The sequence below is a fragment of the Geotrypetes seraphini genome, chromosome 17, assembly GCF_902459505.1.
Source record: "Geotrypetes seraphini chromosome 17, aGeoSer1.1, whole genome shotgun sequence".
Lineage (NCBI taxonomy): Eukaryota > Metazoa > Chordata > Amphibia > Gymnophiona > Dermophiidae > Geotrypetes > Geotrypetes seraphini.
The window spans coordinates 28,690,726-28,706,376 of record NC_047100.1 but is presented as its reverse complement, the minus strand read 5'-3'; the positions used below and the strand labels follow the sequence as shown (position 1 = coordinate 28,706,376).

General features: G+C 46.5%; 1 protein-coding gene across 6 annotated transcripts in view; it reads right to left on the bottom strand.

Moving 5' to 3' along the window:
* CPNE9 (copine family member 9) overlaps positions 1-15,651 on the bottom strand; it is a 151,468-nt gene that overhangs the window by 74,736 nt on the left and 61,081 nt on the right. For all 6 annotated transcript variants that reach the window (XM_033926358.1, XM_033926361.1, XM_033926360.1 and 3 more), the window contains one exon: positions 14,400-14,476. In XM_033926358.1, the coding sequence (XP_033782249.1) occupies positions 14,400-14,476 (77 nt within the window). The remainder of the gene's footprint in view (positions 1-14,399; positions 14,477-15,651) is intronic.

Here is a 15,651-nt window from a genome sequence, read left to right as displayed (position 1 = left end):
GTTTCAGCCCCTTTAATGATAAGTTACCCTGGGAAGCAGCATTTCATAAGCTGTAACACAGAAAGGACTCGGCTTTTACGCTCCAGGCAATGTAAGGATTTTAAGGTTATCAGATTTTTAACAGACAGATCTGGGACACTCGTTTCTAAAGGTTGAGAGGGAAGACCTGTTGTGGACCTGGCAAAGACCTATCGTCTCTTAATAACTACTGTTCTAGATGTTAAGCAATTGTATAAGTAAATGTTCTTATTAATAATAATCATAATAACAGTTTACATATTGCAGGACCGTGAAGTTCTATGCGGTTTACAATGATTAAAAGATGGTACAACTTGAGTGGAATAAACAGAGTTAAGAGCTAGTGATTAACAGAGCTCTCTTAAAGCTCCGAGGACCAAACAGGCTCCTCGGGGGCGGGACTGCTAGAACAGACCAATCTTTATGCAAAGCAATAGCTAAGCAGACTTTGAGCAGACCCTGATTCAAGACTAGCCAGAGGCAGTGGTGTAGTAAGAGGGGAGGGAGCGGTCCGCCCTGGCACGGTCTACTTCAGGGCCTGGCACCCCTCCTCCTACCCTCCGCATGCACGCCATACCTTCCCCCTGTACCTTTTTTTTTTTTTCTTCCCTGGTGCGAGGTTGCCACTCGCGAGGGCGTTGGCGTTCTCTATGATGTCACTTCCGGGACCTGTGCCTAGTGACATTAAAGGGCGAGCTGACACCGACGTGGGCACGCTGCTCACGCTGGAGAAGTTAAAAAGTTATGGGGGCAGGGTAGGGGAGGAGCGGGAAGGAAGGCCACCACCACCCCGGTGCCCTTTTTTTTCATATGCCCCGAAATGGAAGGACAAAATGTTTCTCATCAGTCTCCTTCTTTCCTACCAGCCCCCAATGCTCCATCATACCGGTCAGTATCTGCCATCTTTCCCAATATACCAGTAGCCTAGTCTTTCAGCTCTGGAACTCGTCTGCTACAGCAGGTAAAATCTATCTAGCCACTTGTTTATATATTCTTCTTAAAGCCTTATGAAATGGAAAGCAGACAATGAAGTACTCGGTCCCATCCAAAGCACTGAAACTAGAAAAATGACTGGCATAAGAGAGAGTCAAACAAACAAGCAGATTCATTGTGAAGCAATGAGAGATCTGCCAGCACTTATCTGGGTGTTGGAACGAGACATAAGGTTGAATGTTAAACCACAATAACCGTAAAGGCAGAAGCTCATTAATGGACCACACAGAATTTTAAGGTCACAAGAGCCCTTGAGGAAATCGGAACTATTTGGTTTGATGCTTCAAAAGCTATTTCTCAAAATTTCTAAACCTATGTCTGACAGAGAGTATAAAATAGAGAATGACACGGAGACAAATTTTTCCTTGTCCCCGCGGGACCTCATTTTTCCATCCCATCCCCACGAGTTCTTTTCCTGTCTCTGCCTCATTCCTGCAAGCTCCGTCCTCATCCGCACAAGCCTCAAACCATTTAAAATCATAAGTAGCAACATTCCAGAGCTCAGATTGTGATGTCATAATGCCTCATTCAACCAATGCCTAAGCTCCGTCCTCATCTGCACAAGCCTCAAACACTTTCAAATCCTAGTAGCAACATTCTAGAGCTCAGATTGTGATGTCATAATGCCTCATTCCACCAATGCCTAAGCTCCGTCCTCATCTGCCTTTAAAATCCTAAGTAGCAACATTCTAGAGCTCAGATTGTGATGTCATAATGCCTCATTCCACCAATGCCTAAGCTCCGTCCTCATCTGCACAAGCCTCAAACACTTTCAAATCCTAGTAGCAACATTCTAGAGCTCAGATTGTGATGTCATAATGCCTCATTCCACCAATGCCTAAGCTCCGTCCTCATCTGCCTTTAAAATCCTAAGTAGCAACATTCTAGAGCTCAGATTGTGATGTCATAATGCCTCATTCCACCAATGCCTAAGCTCCGTCCTCATCTGCCTTTAAAATCCTAAGTAGCAACATTCTAGAGCTCAGATTGTGATGTCATAATGCCTCATTCCACCAAAGCCTAAGCTCCGTCCTCATCTGCACAAACCTCAAACGCTTTAAAATCATAAGTTTTCAAGGCAGGTGTGGTTAAGGCAGAGTTTACAGGAATGGGACAGGGAGAGTGACAAAACTCACAGGGACGGGGCAATTGAGTTCCTGAGGGAATGGGAACAAGTTTGTCCCCGTGTCATTCTCTAGTATAAAACTGCCACTTTCCCCGCTTGCCACTTCTTCACAGACTCCTGGCCAAATTGTCTCAACTCCAGAGCAGCACTGAGAAAGAGTTTCCTTGGGTCGGGGGGGGGGGGGGGGGGGGGGAGGGAGGGAGGAGGGGAGAGAGTGGGGGGGGGAGGAAACTAGGAAGTGAATCTGATGAACTTAAAAGTCTGAGCCACAATCAGCAGGAGAGGTTCCAGAGTTAACACAGGAGCTGGGGAAGCTGCATGAAAGGGCTGACCTGTTTACTGATACAGTTTGTGGGAAGTAAGACTCTACGATGTGAAAAAACTCTGCCTTTATTCTACTGCCTGCCATGAGCTGTGACTGAACGCTGCCTTAAAACTGTTTCCCGACTGTGTTTGAGGACCTTTGAGGAAACGGGCTCCGTACTGCTGTTTCATTAAAAATTCTGTTCCTGAATACTCCACTGTCTGTGCAAAACCTCTCCTGAGTTATCTCGCCCACGATGTCGCATATATGGTGACCCATATTTGGATTTAAAATCCCTTAAAGAGGCTAACCTAGAATTCTGCAATAATTGGGGACTCCCCCTATAAACTCTGCAGGCGTTTGTTTCTCTTGTTAGAGGGGACAAGAAGGGTAGCTTCTCCCCAAGCCAGGGACCAGAAGAAGTGAGGTAGAGCCGGACAGGCAGGTTTGTTTTCTTTTGGAGCTTGTTGGTGGTTTTTCTCTTCTCTGCCTGCCGTGGTCGAACCCCCAAACTAGGGGAAACATGGAACAGTTGATTCAGCTGATACTAGAAGGCCGGCAACAGTGGCAACAGTTCCTACAGACCCACTTGGGACAACAGCCACAGCAAAACTTAATCCAGACCCTCGCTGCGTTATCCCAAGCCTTGCAAGCTCAGTCGGCCATTCGAGCAGCACCCACCCCCCAACTGAACCAGCCAGCCACCGTTTTGAAGAAAATGGTGCCCGAGGATGATCCAGCATATTTTTTACTCAACTTTGAGAGAGTAGCTCGGATGGCAGGCTGGCCAGAAAACACATGGATTGCTTATCTAGGCAATTTGCTGATCGGCAGCAGTCAGACGGCTTTCCAGGAGGCCAATTCCACGGGCTTAGCCTCCTACGCCCAGGTGAAGGAGGCAATTTTGAGAAGAGCTGGGTGCACGGCAGAAGTTTACCGACAGAGGTTTCGGAAGGCTTGCCTACAGGGGAAAGAGAACCCCCAAAGTTACTTTTTCCGGCTCAAGGAGATTGGGTGGAGGTGGCTTCATCCAGAGGAGAAGACCGGACTGCAGGTAGCCCAAGAGATACTCCTGGAACATTTCCTGGATGGCCTGCCTCAGCCCATGCAACAGTGGGTCCGACGACACCAAAACTTAACCCCCGAGAGTGCGGTCAAGGCAGCTGAAGCATATTACCAGACACAACCAGATCCTGAGGGCATCCACGACAACCGCACATCCAGGAGCCCAGGCAGGGAGCGAAGTCTTGCCCAAGCAGGACAGCAAAGAGCCCAACCACGGGGCTCCAGCCCGAAGCCTCCAAAGCCAGAATCAAGAAGGGGCAGCCCTGACTTGACCCAAATCTCTGGTTCTCCAGGGAAAATAACCCCAGGAAGACTGGGAGTCCCCCGAGTGCCGTCTCCTCGAAGGGATCAAGAGGCCACTGCCACGGCACCTATCTGCTTTGCCTGTGGATTCCGGGGACATTTCACGAGGGATTGTCCCAGAACAGACCAGACAGAGATGGATATGAACCTCACTGACCATTCCTGTTAACATGGTAGAAGCTGGCCAGCTCCAGAGTAAAGGCGGGATAATGGAGGTGAAACTGAATGGGAACTCGTAGCATGCTCTCATAGACTCTGGGAGCGTGAAAACCCTAGTCTGAAGAGACCTTCTTGATCAATCCCAAACAGATTATGTTAAAACGATGGGATTAATATGTGTGCATGGTGATAGCCAACAGTTTCCCACGATCCATATATACCTCACAACTCCAGTTGGACCAGCCCAGGTGGAGGCAGCCATTCTGCCCTGAAGTATTGGGAAGGGACTTCCCGAAACTGGGAGTCGCTTGAACTCAGGTATCTGCAGGTCACACTTGATTTAAGTTGAGGCCATCCAGGACAGTGTTAAAAAAAGCCGATCTAACCCCCAACCTCCAAAAGTGCTTCCTAGGAGACCAAGAAGTCCAATACTTAAGATATGTGGTGGACCGAGGACAGGTCAAACCCCAACTTCAAAAAGTAGACACCCTCAGTCAGACCCCAATACCCCAAATAAAGAAATAAGTCTGAGTCCTTCTAGGTCTGGTAGGATACTACCGAAGATTTATACCCGCTTTGCGGAAAAGGCCAAACCCCTAACGAGGCTGTTTCAGAAGAAAACTCCCAATACAGTCCAGTGGACAGCCAAGCTGGAAAAAGCATTCCATATACTTCAGGTGAATATTTGTTCAGAACAAATCCTCCTCATCAACCCTGACTTCAACTGTCCCTTGTAGTTCACACGGTGCCTCTGAAGTTGGCCTGGGGGTAGTTCTCCCTCAAGAAGTAAACGGGGAAGAGCATCCAGTCACCTTCATCAGTCGGAAACTCTTTCCAAGAGAAAAGAACTATGCGACCACTGAAAAAGAAGCCTTAGCAGTTAAATGGGCCTTAGAGATGCTACAAAACTATCTCCTGGGACGACATTTCCTATTGGTCACCAACCATGCTCCTCTTCTTTGGCTAGCCCGCCATAAAGACTCCAATGCCAGGATAATGAGATGGCTTCTTCCACTACAAGCCTTTAACTTTGAAGTAAGACATCAGCTGGGCCGAGAACACATTAATGCAGATTTTTGGTCTCAAGCGGTGGATAACAATGGAGCAGGCACTCACCCAGACTTGGCTGAGCTGAGGGCGAAGGTATGTGATAGAGAGTATGGAACACTTCTTTACAGATTCAGACTAACCCTAAGGAAAACCCGGGGCTCCCCCTCTTGACCAAATTGTCTCAAAACCAGAACAGCACTGAGAAAGAGTTTTCCTCAGGGAAGGGAGGAAACCAGGAAGTGACTCTGAAGAACTTAAAAAGCCAAGCCAGAAACAGGAGAGTTTCCAGAGGGAACATAGGAGTTGTATGGAAGGGCTGACTTGTTTACCGATAGTTAGTTGGAGGTAAGACTCTACTATGTGGAAAAACTCTGCCTTTATTCTATTGCCTGCCAAGAGCTGTGACCGAATGCTGCCTAAAACTGTTTCCTGAACTTATGATAAAGACTGTATTTTGGGCATGGCAAACCCTACTAAGAATATGAGCTGAGATTAGTGGGAAAACTTGGGAAGAATAGCTGTTTCTTTGAAGAACAAACCCTTAAGGGAGACCTGTGAAGATATAGGCTCCATACTGCTGTTTAATTAAAATTTCTGTTCTTGAACACTCCACAGTGTGGTCCGTCTGTCTGTGCAGAACCTCTCCTAAGTATCTTGCCCACGCTGTCGCACTGTACAAACTTGCAATATATAGTTAGACATGCAACATATCATGTTTGCAATGCATGCCTGTAATATCTTCCATTCATTGTTGATTTAACCCCTTCATACAAAGCCATGATAGCTGCTGCCGTTACGCTAACTGCTCCGAAGCCCATGGAGATTTAAAGGGCTTCGGGGCTGCTGATGGCACAGTTTTGTAAAGGGGTGGGGGCAGGGGTTAATCAGGAATTGATAAGTGTGACTGTTGAGCAAACTTAGGGTTCCTAGATGTCCAGATTTCCCCGGATGGCTTTTCAAAACCTGGCACTTTGCCTGGGCTTTGAAAAGCTATCCTTTGCAAAGTAGAGCATCGCGACGCATCCGTGCATGCGCGGACGTCCTGCCCGATGAGAGCAGGCAGCGGAGGGGGGAGAGGGCAGGGCTGGGGCAGGATTGGAGCCTGGGCTGGGGCAGGGATGGATGGTCCTGGGCGGGCCTAGGGGCAGGTCTAGGGGTATGGATTTTCCAGACAGAAAATCTGGTGACCCATTCAGGTCTTTTATTATACTATGTTATCGGACACATAAGGGAAAAGAACCCAGTCAACTGAAGTGCCATATGGAACTGAGAACTTATGATGGAGGTTTTCCTCTTTAGTGGAAATAACACAGATGTAGTGAAACTCCAATACTAACAACCGATCACTCTTTCACAAGGACAGCACAAGGCGGAAAACAGAGCTTACACACAGGCCAAAACAGTGACACCAGGGGAGGAAAAAGCCTCAGAAAACAAACCCTCCCACCATTCACGAGTGGGATGAAGGTGTTCAGGCTACAACTCATTGGCATTAAAAAAAAAATCACCCCTGGCATTGCAACAATGGCTCTGTGCGGTGTAAAATAAAGTTGAAACAATAAAGATAGATGAAACAATCAACTTATCTCACGAAGACGACCAGTGTTGATTGTTTTCTCTATTTAAATAATTTTTATTAGTGCAACCAACAGCATAACAGGAAAACAAAAGCCATATCACAAGAATAGACTATTGTTTCAACTTTATTTTGCACCTTAATCCCATTCATGGATGTTTTCGGTGTCACCGTTTTAGCCCATGTGTAAGCACTGTTTTCCGCCTTGCGCTGTCCTTGTGAAAAAGTGATCGATTGCTTCTCTTCTACTGGAACACCCAAACGTTAAGTGGAGGTATTGGGTGGCTTGTTTGGGTCCACAAGGTCTCGAGTTTTCACTTTCTTTGTGCACCTGTGAGGCTTATGGGGGGAGGGTCAAAACGAAAGAGGGGCTAGCGGGCGAGGGGGAGAAGGCAGGCAAAGCCATGAGGTGAGTCCAGGAGGTTAATTTTGAATTCTATGGTTTTCCACAGCTGGCCTGGATTGGAAGAGGATGTAAGCTATGTTGGCCCCAGTCCTCAATCCCGGGGGCATCTTGCATGACCATCCATCCACCCGCCCACTGATAGAATGTTCAATTGTAGATGTCAATTATTTATCTAAGCGGGTAACAAAAATCCCAAACAAAATAACACTAACCCCCTCTTTTACAAAGGTGCGCTATGCTTTTTAGCTCACGATAAATATTATAATGCGCTAAAATGCTTAGCTCACCTTTGTAAAAGAGGGCCTACATAATACATACGATTACAAAACAGCATAAAAAAAGGAACTACCCTTGCTTAAGCTGTCTCAGAGTTCACACCACAGAAGCGCTCAAATAACACAGTTTTCACCCCTTTTCTAAATTGCCAGAGAGAACATAAAAAGTGCCATCCCCAGAACAGACCCTAGGTCCATCAAGTCCGGCGATCCGCACACGCGGAGGCCCCTCCAGGTGTACCCTGGCATAGTTTTAGTCCCCATATCACTCTGAGCTTCTCATAAGGAGGTGCATCTAGATTATCCTTACCCATGTCACTTTATGCCTCTCATAAGGAGATGCACATCTAACTTATCCTTAAATCCTAGAACGGTGGATTCCGCAATTACCTCCTCTGGGAGAGCATTCCAGGTGTCCACCACTCGTTGCGTGCGTGAAGCAGAACTTCCTAATATTTGTTCTGAACTTGTCCCCCCTGAGCTTCAGTCCATGTCCTCTTGTCCGTGTCACACTGCACGTTGTAAATAAATTTTTTTCCTGCTCTATTTTGTCGATTCCTTTCAGTATTTTGAAAGTCTCGATCATATCCCCTCGCAGTCTCCTCTTCTCAAGGGAGAACAATCCCAGTCTCTTAAGCCGTTCCTCGTATTCCAAGTTCTCCATGCCCTTTATTAGCTTTGTTGCTCGTCTCTGCACCCTCTCGAGTGTTAGATTGGCGCAAAAACAGAGGTAAGGCGTTCCACATAGGGTTGCCAGATTTTACAATTGTAAAATCCAGACACCCTAGACCTGGCCCCAGGCCCGCCCTAGCTCTGCCCCTCCTTTGGTCGGGCAGGATGCAATCCGTGCATGACATTATCGCGTGCCACAGGTACAGACTGCCTCCTGCCCGACGCGATTAAGAGGAGGCAAAGTGCTGGGTTTTGAAAAGCTGTCTAGCGAAATCCGGACATCTGGTGACCCCAATTCCACAGCAGCAGGCCCAGCACACCACTTGCATGCACTTGGGTTTTGTAAAATAGGGAAGTGCCCTTTTAAAATGACCACCCTAACCTTGCTTTACCTGGAAAGTTACCTCACTCGCCTCTTTCTAAAATCAGAGCTAACATGCAATGTTAAGCTCTGTCTTAGCCCTTTCCATCTCCCGTCTCTTTTGCAGTGACTTGGGCCATGGCCTGGGTGTTCCGAGCAGCTCCGCCTGTTCTATTTCGGGTCAGCATTAGCTTTCTTGCCCCAGGCCTTGCCGGGAGGTGTAAAACCGTCCCGCTCTTTAGTGGACTTGCTCTTAGCATCGTGGGCTGCTTTTAATAGTCCCAGCAGTGAACTGGTGTCAGAATTAATAAAGCAGTGAAATAAACAAACTGGCAGGAAAACTCTTTGATCAGCTGCGCAGCAGTAAAAAATAAATAAATTTTTTTAAAATGTGTGTCAAAGCTGCAGACTACCAGGGTGGCTAACTGTCTATATTCGAGCTGGTACCCAGTAGAGTTGTCATCTAAGATAACACCTGACTGGAGGAGACCTTTGAAGGGTCTCTAGTCCCCCACTGCTTAAAGTTTATTTTACTTATTGATTGATATTTATTAACCGTCTTTATAAAGAGAATCGCCCAGAGGCGTAGGAAGGGTGAGAGGTGCCAGGGCTGTGGTGTCCCACCCTCTTCTCTGCTCCCCACCTCCCCACACCCTTTCCCGCCCCTCCTGCAGCACGCGCGCCGCTTCCCGTCCCCCGTAACACTCCTGGCACGAGAAGCAACCCCCAAAGCTGCCTTTGCGCCAGCATGGGTTCTTCCTCCGACATAACTTTCTAGGCACGGGTCCAGGAAGTGACATCAGAGGAAGAGCCCATGCTTGGGGGTTGCTGCTGAAGCCAGGAACATTACAGGATTAAGTGGTTTACTTGGATGTTATTTATAAAAGTGATTGGTCGATAATAAAGCGTTGGTTTAAAGCAGTGTTCTTCAACTTTTTGACACCTATTGACTGGTGGATATAAAATAATTATTTTGTGGATCGGCACCGGTCCACGGATCAGCAGTTTAAGAACACTGGGCTAAATCATGGGCCAGACCCCGCCCCCGCAATAGTACTAATTGTAACACCATTTTATCCATTCATTTTTCATATATATATATATATATATATATATACACACACACACAATATAATCGTATTAACAACACATAATGGTTAACCACAAAATTAAAATACACAAAGCACACTGTATGCTTTTCAATATTCATTCCTACCAGAAAACAGATAACTCCATGCAAATGCAGGACCAAAAACTAAAAGTACTAATATTTAGAAATAAATCCTAAGATGCAAGACTCTGCATGCAATACAACCCCAGAGAAAAAGAAACAAATGCATTTCTTCCTGAACAGACAAATCAATCACAAAAATAAATAAATAAATAAACGCATTCCCCCTATTGTTGTTGTCTCTCTCCCTCCATGTTGTACCTTGCCTTCTGGCCTATCTCCTGGTGTTATCTTCGGGCCGGTCCACGGTGCGATCAATGCTGCATCTTTTGGGACAGCTCCCTGAGTGCTGCATTGCACAAAGCTGTGGGCAGCATCCCGCGTCTCATCTGGAAGCCTTCCCTCTGACGTTGCTTCCAGTTCGGGCGCAGGACATGCGTAGGAGCCTTTTCCCACGGCTTTATGCATTGCAGCACTCAGGGAGCCGTCCCAAAAATGCTGCGTTGATCGCACCATGGACTGGCGGCTTAAGAGTACCGTCTTCTGCCCGATGGATGTGCCGGCCCTGTGGACTGGCAGAAAACCTCTGCGGACTGGCACCGGTCCATGGACCAGCGGTTGAAGAACACTGGTTTAAATTACACAGCAGGCTTTCTGCATGTATTTTGTAGGTATTTTAGGCCAGGGTTTTCCTGGCCTAAAATACCAGCGCCTAATACTTTCCATGTCCAGACTCCGCCCCCTAACCACATCTGCTTTTCAAGTAGGCATCAGGAGGCTACTTGACGAATTCTGTGCGGAACTTCAATTAATCATTTTTAAATTTTAACGATGTTTTCAATTATCACGCTAATTAAGCCAATTTTTAAAAAATTAAGTTCCGAATGGTGCCGCCAATGTAATGAAATACTTCTTCCATAGTTACCATAATTAGATTCTGACCCCTCCCCAGTGGCGTGGCGAGCAGCATATTGGGGGGGCGCCCCTTCCCCGCCCTCTTACCGCGCGCTCGCCCCTTCCCCGTAACCTTTTTAAGTTCGGCGCCAGCAGCCACCAACTCACCGCCCCACGTCGGCTTCATCGCTCTCTCCAACGTCACTTTCCAGGTGCGGGTCCCGGAAGTGACCTCGGAGAGTGCAGACGTTGGCACTGGTTAAAAAGGTACGGGGGAAGAAGGGGTGTGCGCGTGGAGCTGGGGAAGGGGAAGGGGCAGAGAGGACGACGTTGCCCCGAGGAAGCTGGTGCCCGGGGCGGACCACCCCCCTCCTTCCCCATGCCACTGCCTTTCCCTACACCGTCCTTCTCCCAGAGTAAATCAACTGTCTCCTTCAGAAGAGGAAACGTGTCGTACCACAGGAATGGGATTCACTTGCACCTTTCCCAATTAGGTACCTATATTCTTGGGCTTCAGTACCCCCTTATCTTTGACTAACAGTATTTTGTTTTGACTTCCTTTGTATCAAGGAACAACTGTGAGCAAATTGATGGCGAAAGCACTGGTCACTACCGTTATCTCTTGCCACCTTATCTTTAAAGATGCTAAGCAGGATAAATGAACTGCTCTATTGATCCGTCTGTCTAGTAAGTCAAATTCTCATCGCTATGGCAACAGGCAGAGAAGAAAGTTCCTTTGCAACCCTATTCTACAGCTTTAAGAGCAGAAATCTTCAACTGTTTTGCAAGATTGGATCTCAGTCCACCTTCCCCGCAGAAATGATATCTAATAGCTCTGGTACGAGAGCTCGGGCAACTTCTGCATATTATCTTTGCACCAGACGGAGTCACGGGATAGGAGGGAGACGTGGTTTCATTTACGTATCAACAAACAGAAGCATACTATTAACACTACATGAAAAGAACACATTTTGCGGCCAAAAAATTGGTGCCGTAAAAACTTAGACACAGTTTATAGAATAGCACTTACGCTCGGGAACTGTGATTACATTTAGGTGCAGCCATTTGCTCCCATTAAAAATGGGAAGCAAATGCCTTCACCTAAATTTAGGAACGGATGCCCTTATTCTGTAATTCCGCAGATATTTCCACGGGTCCTTGACTCGCGTGTAAAGTTTAGTTGCAGACCCCACGCCTCAGTTTACACGTGGCACGTTTAACTGATTCTAAAGAGTACCAATAATTGCTTGTTAAAATGCTAATGGATCGGTGCCGACTTGCACGGTCTGTGTCTGTATATGGCCGTTTGGTGGAGAATGGGCTGGGGAGGGCTTCAATGGCTGGGAGGGTGTAGATGGGCTGGAGTCGGTTTTAACGGAGATTTCGGCAGTAGGAACCCAAGCACAGTACCGGGTAAAGCTTTGGATTCTTTTCCAGAAATAGCTAAGAAGAAAAAAAATTTAAATTGAATCAGGTTGGGCAGACTGGATGGACCATTCGGGTCTTTATCTGCCGTCATCTACTATGTTACTATGTTATGAAGGCCATTTTGCTACGCCAGAATTTTGAAAGGGTGGCAAAAGGTTTTCTCACAGTGCTAAAGATTGTCTTTCAAAAACAGCAGTCAGTCTATAGCGGGAATCGGTTCTTGAGGAAGAATGTGAAACGAATTCGCCCCTGTCCCCGCAGGTTTTGTCGCTGTCCTTGTCCCGGCCCCATTCCTGTAAGGTACGCTGGGGGTGCGGAGAGGAGAGGCACTGATGCCCTTGCAAAAACAGTGCCCAGGGTGGTCCATTCCCCTCCTTTTACTGTACCACTGCTTAGCAGGTCTGTTCTGAGCTATAGTTCCCTGTGGTGTCAGGTCAAAAGCGCGCCGGGACAAAGGCGCGCCCAGACAATTGAGCGCAGCGCAGAGGCGCGCGCCACTCAAAATTACTGTTTTTAGTGTTCTGATGGGGGGCGTGGGGGGGGAACCCCCCACTATACTTAATAGACATCGCGCCGTGTTGTGGGGGCGTTGTGTGGGGTGTGGGGGGTTGTAGTATAACGCCGGCGCGATGTCTATTAAGTAAAGTGGGGGGGTTCCCCAACAAAAACCCCCGTCGGAGCCACTAAAAACTGTAATTTTCTTCGGCGCGCGCCTCCATCTTGCGCTCAGTTGTCGGTGCGCGCTTTTGTCTTTCGCGCCGTTGTCTATGAACCGTTCCCTGCTGGCATCCCACCCTTTATATTGGTGCCCTGGGCAGCCACACCGGTCACAAAGTGCTGGTCTTTAAGGCAGTGGTCTCTAATTGTTTTCATGTAAAGGGCCACAACGCAAATACGAGAAAGTTCAGGCTTATGCATTTAAGCCTATACTAGTTAAATACATCACTGAAAGTTCTGCTTTCAGCATGCATTCGTCCGAGTTTTAGCAGAACTTTGCTGTGGTTTTCCACACTTCTCTGAATGCAAGTCTTTCATGGTTTCTCTACCTTTCTCATGTCACTGCCGCACACATCTATCTGAATAAGAATCCTGACCTATGACCTGCGCTATGGCCGTATGTTTACAGTTATTAAAAACTTTATATACCGCATATATAGCCATAAAGGATCCAGGCGGTTTACAATACGTAATACAAAACAATTTTAAAAAGAGCTCCATTCGAAATAGAAAAGGAAATAGATAATATTCAGAGCAATCAAAATATCAATAATAAAAATTAACTAATTAATACAAACTAAAAATTTTATTAAAAATAAATCAATGACTAAGTACAGACTGCAGTCCCAAACTCATTTCTTCAGTTTGAGAACGCCAATTAAAAAAAACTGTGCTTTTAAATGTCTTTTAAAATTTATATACGAATCTTCTTTCCTCAATTCTATAGGCAAACTTGGTTCATAGACAGTGGCGCGCAAGACACCAGCGCACCCACAATCCAGCACTGACAATTCGGCGCAAGACAGAAGCGCACAGGGGAAAAACTAATTTTTAAAGAGTTCCAACACACTTTATTGCATAGTGTTTGCGCTGCTGTTGGAGGGGGGCTCGGGGGGGGGCTCGGAACCCTCCATTATAGAGAAAACGGAACTTTTTCCGATTTTTTTTGGGTAAAGTTCCGTTTTCTCTATAATGTAGGGGTTTCACCTTCCCCCCCCCGCAACGGCAGCGCGAACACTATGCATTAGAGTGGGGGGGTTCCCCCACACACCCCCCCCATCGGAGCTCTTTAAAAATTAGTTTTTCCCCCACGCGCTTCTGTCTTTGCGCCGAATTGTCAGTGCTGGATTGTCGGCACGCTGGCGTCTGGCGCGCGATTATCCCGTCACTGGCAAACTTCCATAACCGTGGGACTGAATAGAAAAATGTGTCATCTCTAGTCGAGGCAAGATGGGCCTTGGAAACATGGGGAACGGCTACCCTATAATCATTTAAAAATCGTAACAGACGCCTCAGAGCATAAAATAATACCAAGGTAGAAAGATATCATGCTCTATGTGCTAACATCAAGATCTTAAATTAGCAACCAATAGCATTTCAGATACAAAGGTTTTCACATGATCACGAATATAAACATGGCCTAGCAGCCAAATTGCAGCATTTCGTACTGTTTGCAGGCGCTTCAGTTGTCCTGTTCCTGCGTATACTAAATCGCCATAATCTAACTTAGATATTACAAAAGCATGAATTTGCACTTGTAGGCATGGCGCAGGCCAAGTAAATGCTACACTTGCCCTATAGCGGCCTTTGTCCACGCCTGGCCTTTGCTAATCCTGTTTTCAAAGATTTAAGGCACTCTCCGAGCAGGAAAACTCGAACTTACCAAGTTTGCAGGACTTGGGGATATTTCGGCCAACTGTTAGAGGGCCACATTGGAGGACTTCAGGGGACGAATATAGCCCTGGGACCGCGCGTTGGAAACCACCGCTTTAGGGTATCCAGAGAGGATAAAGCACTGGGAACATGGCAGCGTAGCCACCACCAACAGGATGCCAGACACTTAAAAAATACAAAGATCTGTTTGTTTGTTTTTTAACTTACGTGAGTGGCTTCTCGAGGCGGCTTCTGGGTGACCCAATCACTTCCCCCAAAGTGCAGAACGCCTGACCCAGGAAGTCCTAAGCAAAAGAAGAAGAATGGCAAGAGTAATTGTCTAGGAATAGTGCAACAGATGCATCTTTGAAACGCCACTACCTCAGTCGACCAGCGCTGCGGAAGTGCTGAGCTAGGCAACGAGTGAAACTTGGCTACAGCTTAATAATAATAATAACTTTATTTTTCTATACCGCCATAATCTTACAACTTCTAGGCGGTTCACAATAAAGAGAGCTGTACAATCAGCGAATTACAATATAGTATTAACATGTGACAGTGAAGGGGCTGGATGACCAGCGAATTACAGACTACAATTGGAGGGGAAGACACTGAACAGACAGAGAGTACAGAATACAATTGGAGAGGGAGCGTAGAATCACCTCCAACTCCCCCCCCAACTTAGACAACAGAACTCATTATTAACATTCCGTAAATCAGTAAAGACCCTCCTCTTCAACTAAAGATCTCCTCTGTCTTCCCCCCCCCTTAGACCCCACCCTCCACTCTCCTATCGCCTTCCCGAACTTCCAGTATGACCCTCTCTTACTCTATCCACTAACAAATTGTACCTAAACGCTTATAACTTTCCTTAAACTAAACTACTGTATTTCCCCCTTCTCTCTTTCTGCATACTCTCCCTGTATTTAATTCTCTCCAAAAACTATAAATCCAATCCCTAAACCTGTTGTACTACTTATATGTCTAGTTACTCCCCACTGTGTATGTTCATTTGTAAACCGTTCTGAGCTATTGGGAGGACGGGATAAAAATCTAAATAAATAAATAAATAAATGTCCTAGCAGTACCCAGGCAAACCTGATGGTTGGAGGGTACTGATAATAAGTTGCTCCTTATATAATCTTGAGATAAGATGGGCAATGGTAATTAAATTCAACCTTGGTGTGCCTTCTGAAAGTTTTCGTCTGGAGAGTCCAGAACAGGTAGGTCACGTCATTCGTCTCTGCATTTCTAAACAGCGAAGCTATTCCCTGCCTTAAGAACTCCCGGCTGTTATCAAAATAAGCTCAGCACCTTTAATAAATTCCCTGATCCATGAAAGAGTGATCGGAAGATACTCAGTGTTCCGTATAATCACACAGTTCCTTCCTGTGGCATAAATTAATATGATAATCAGCTTGAATTTCATTACACTACAGAGCTACTGGTGAGTCTCTTCTGCACATGCAGCAGAATAAGT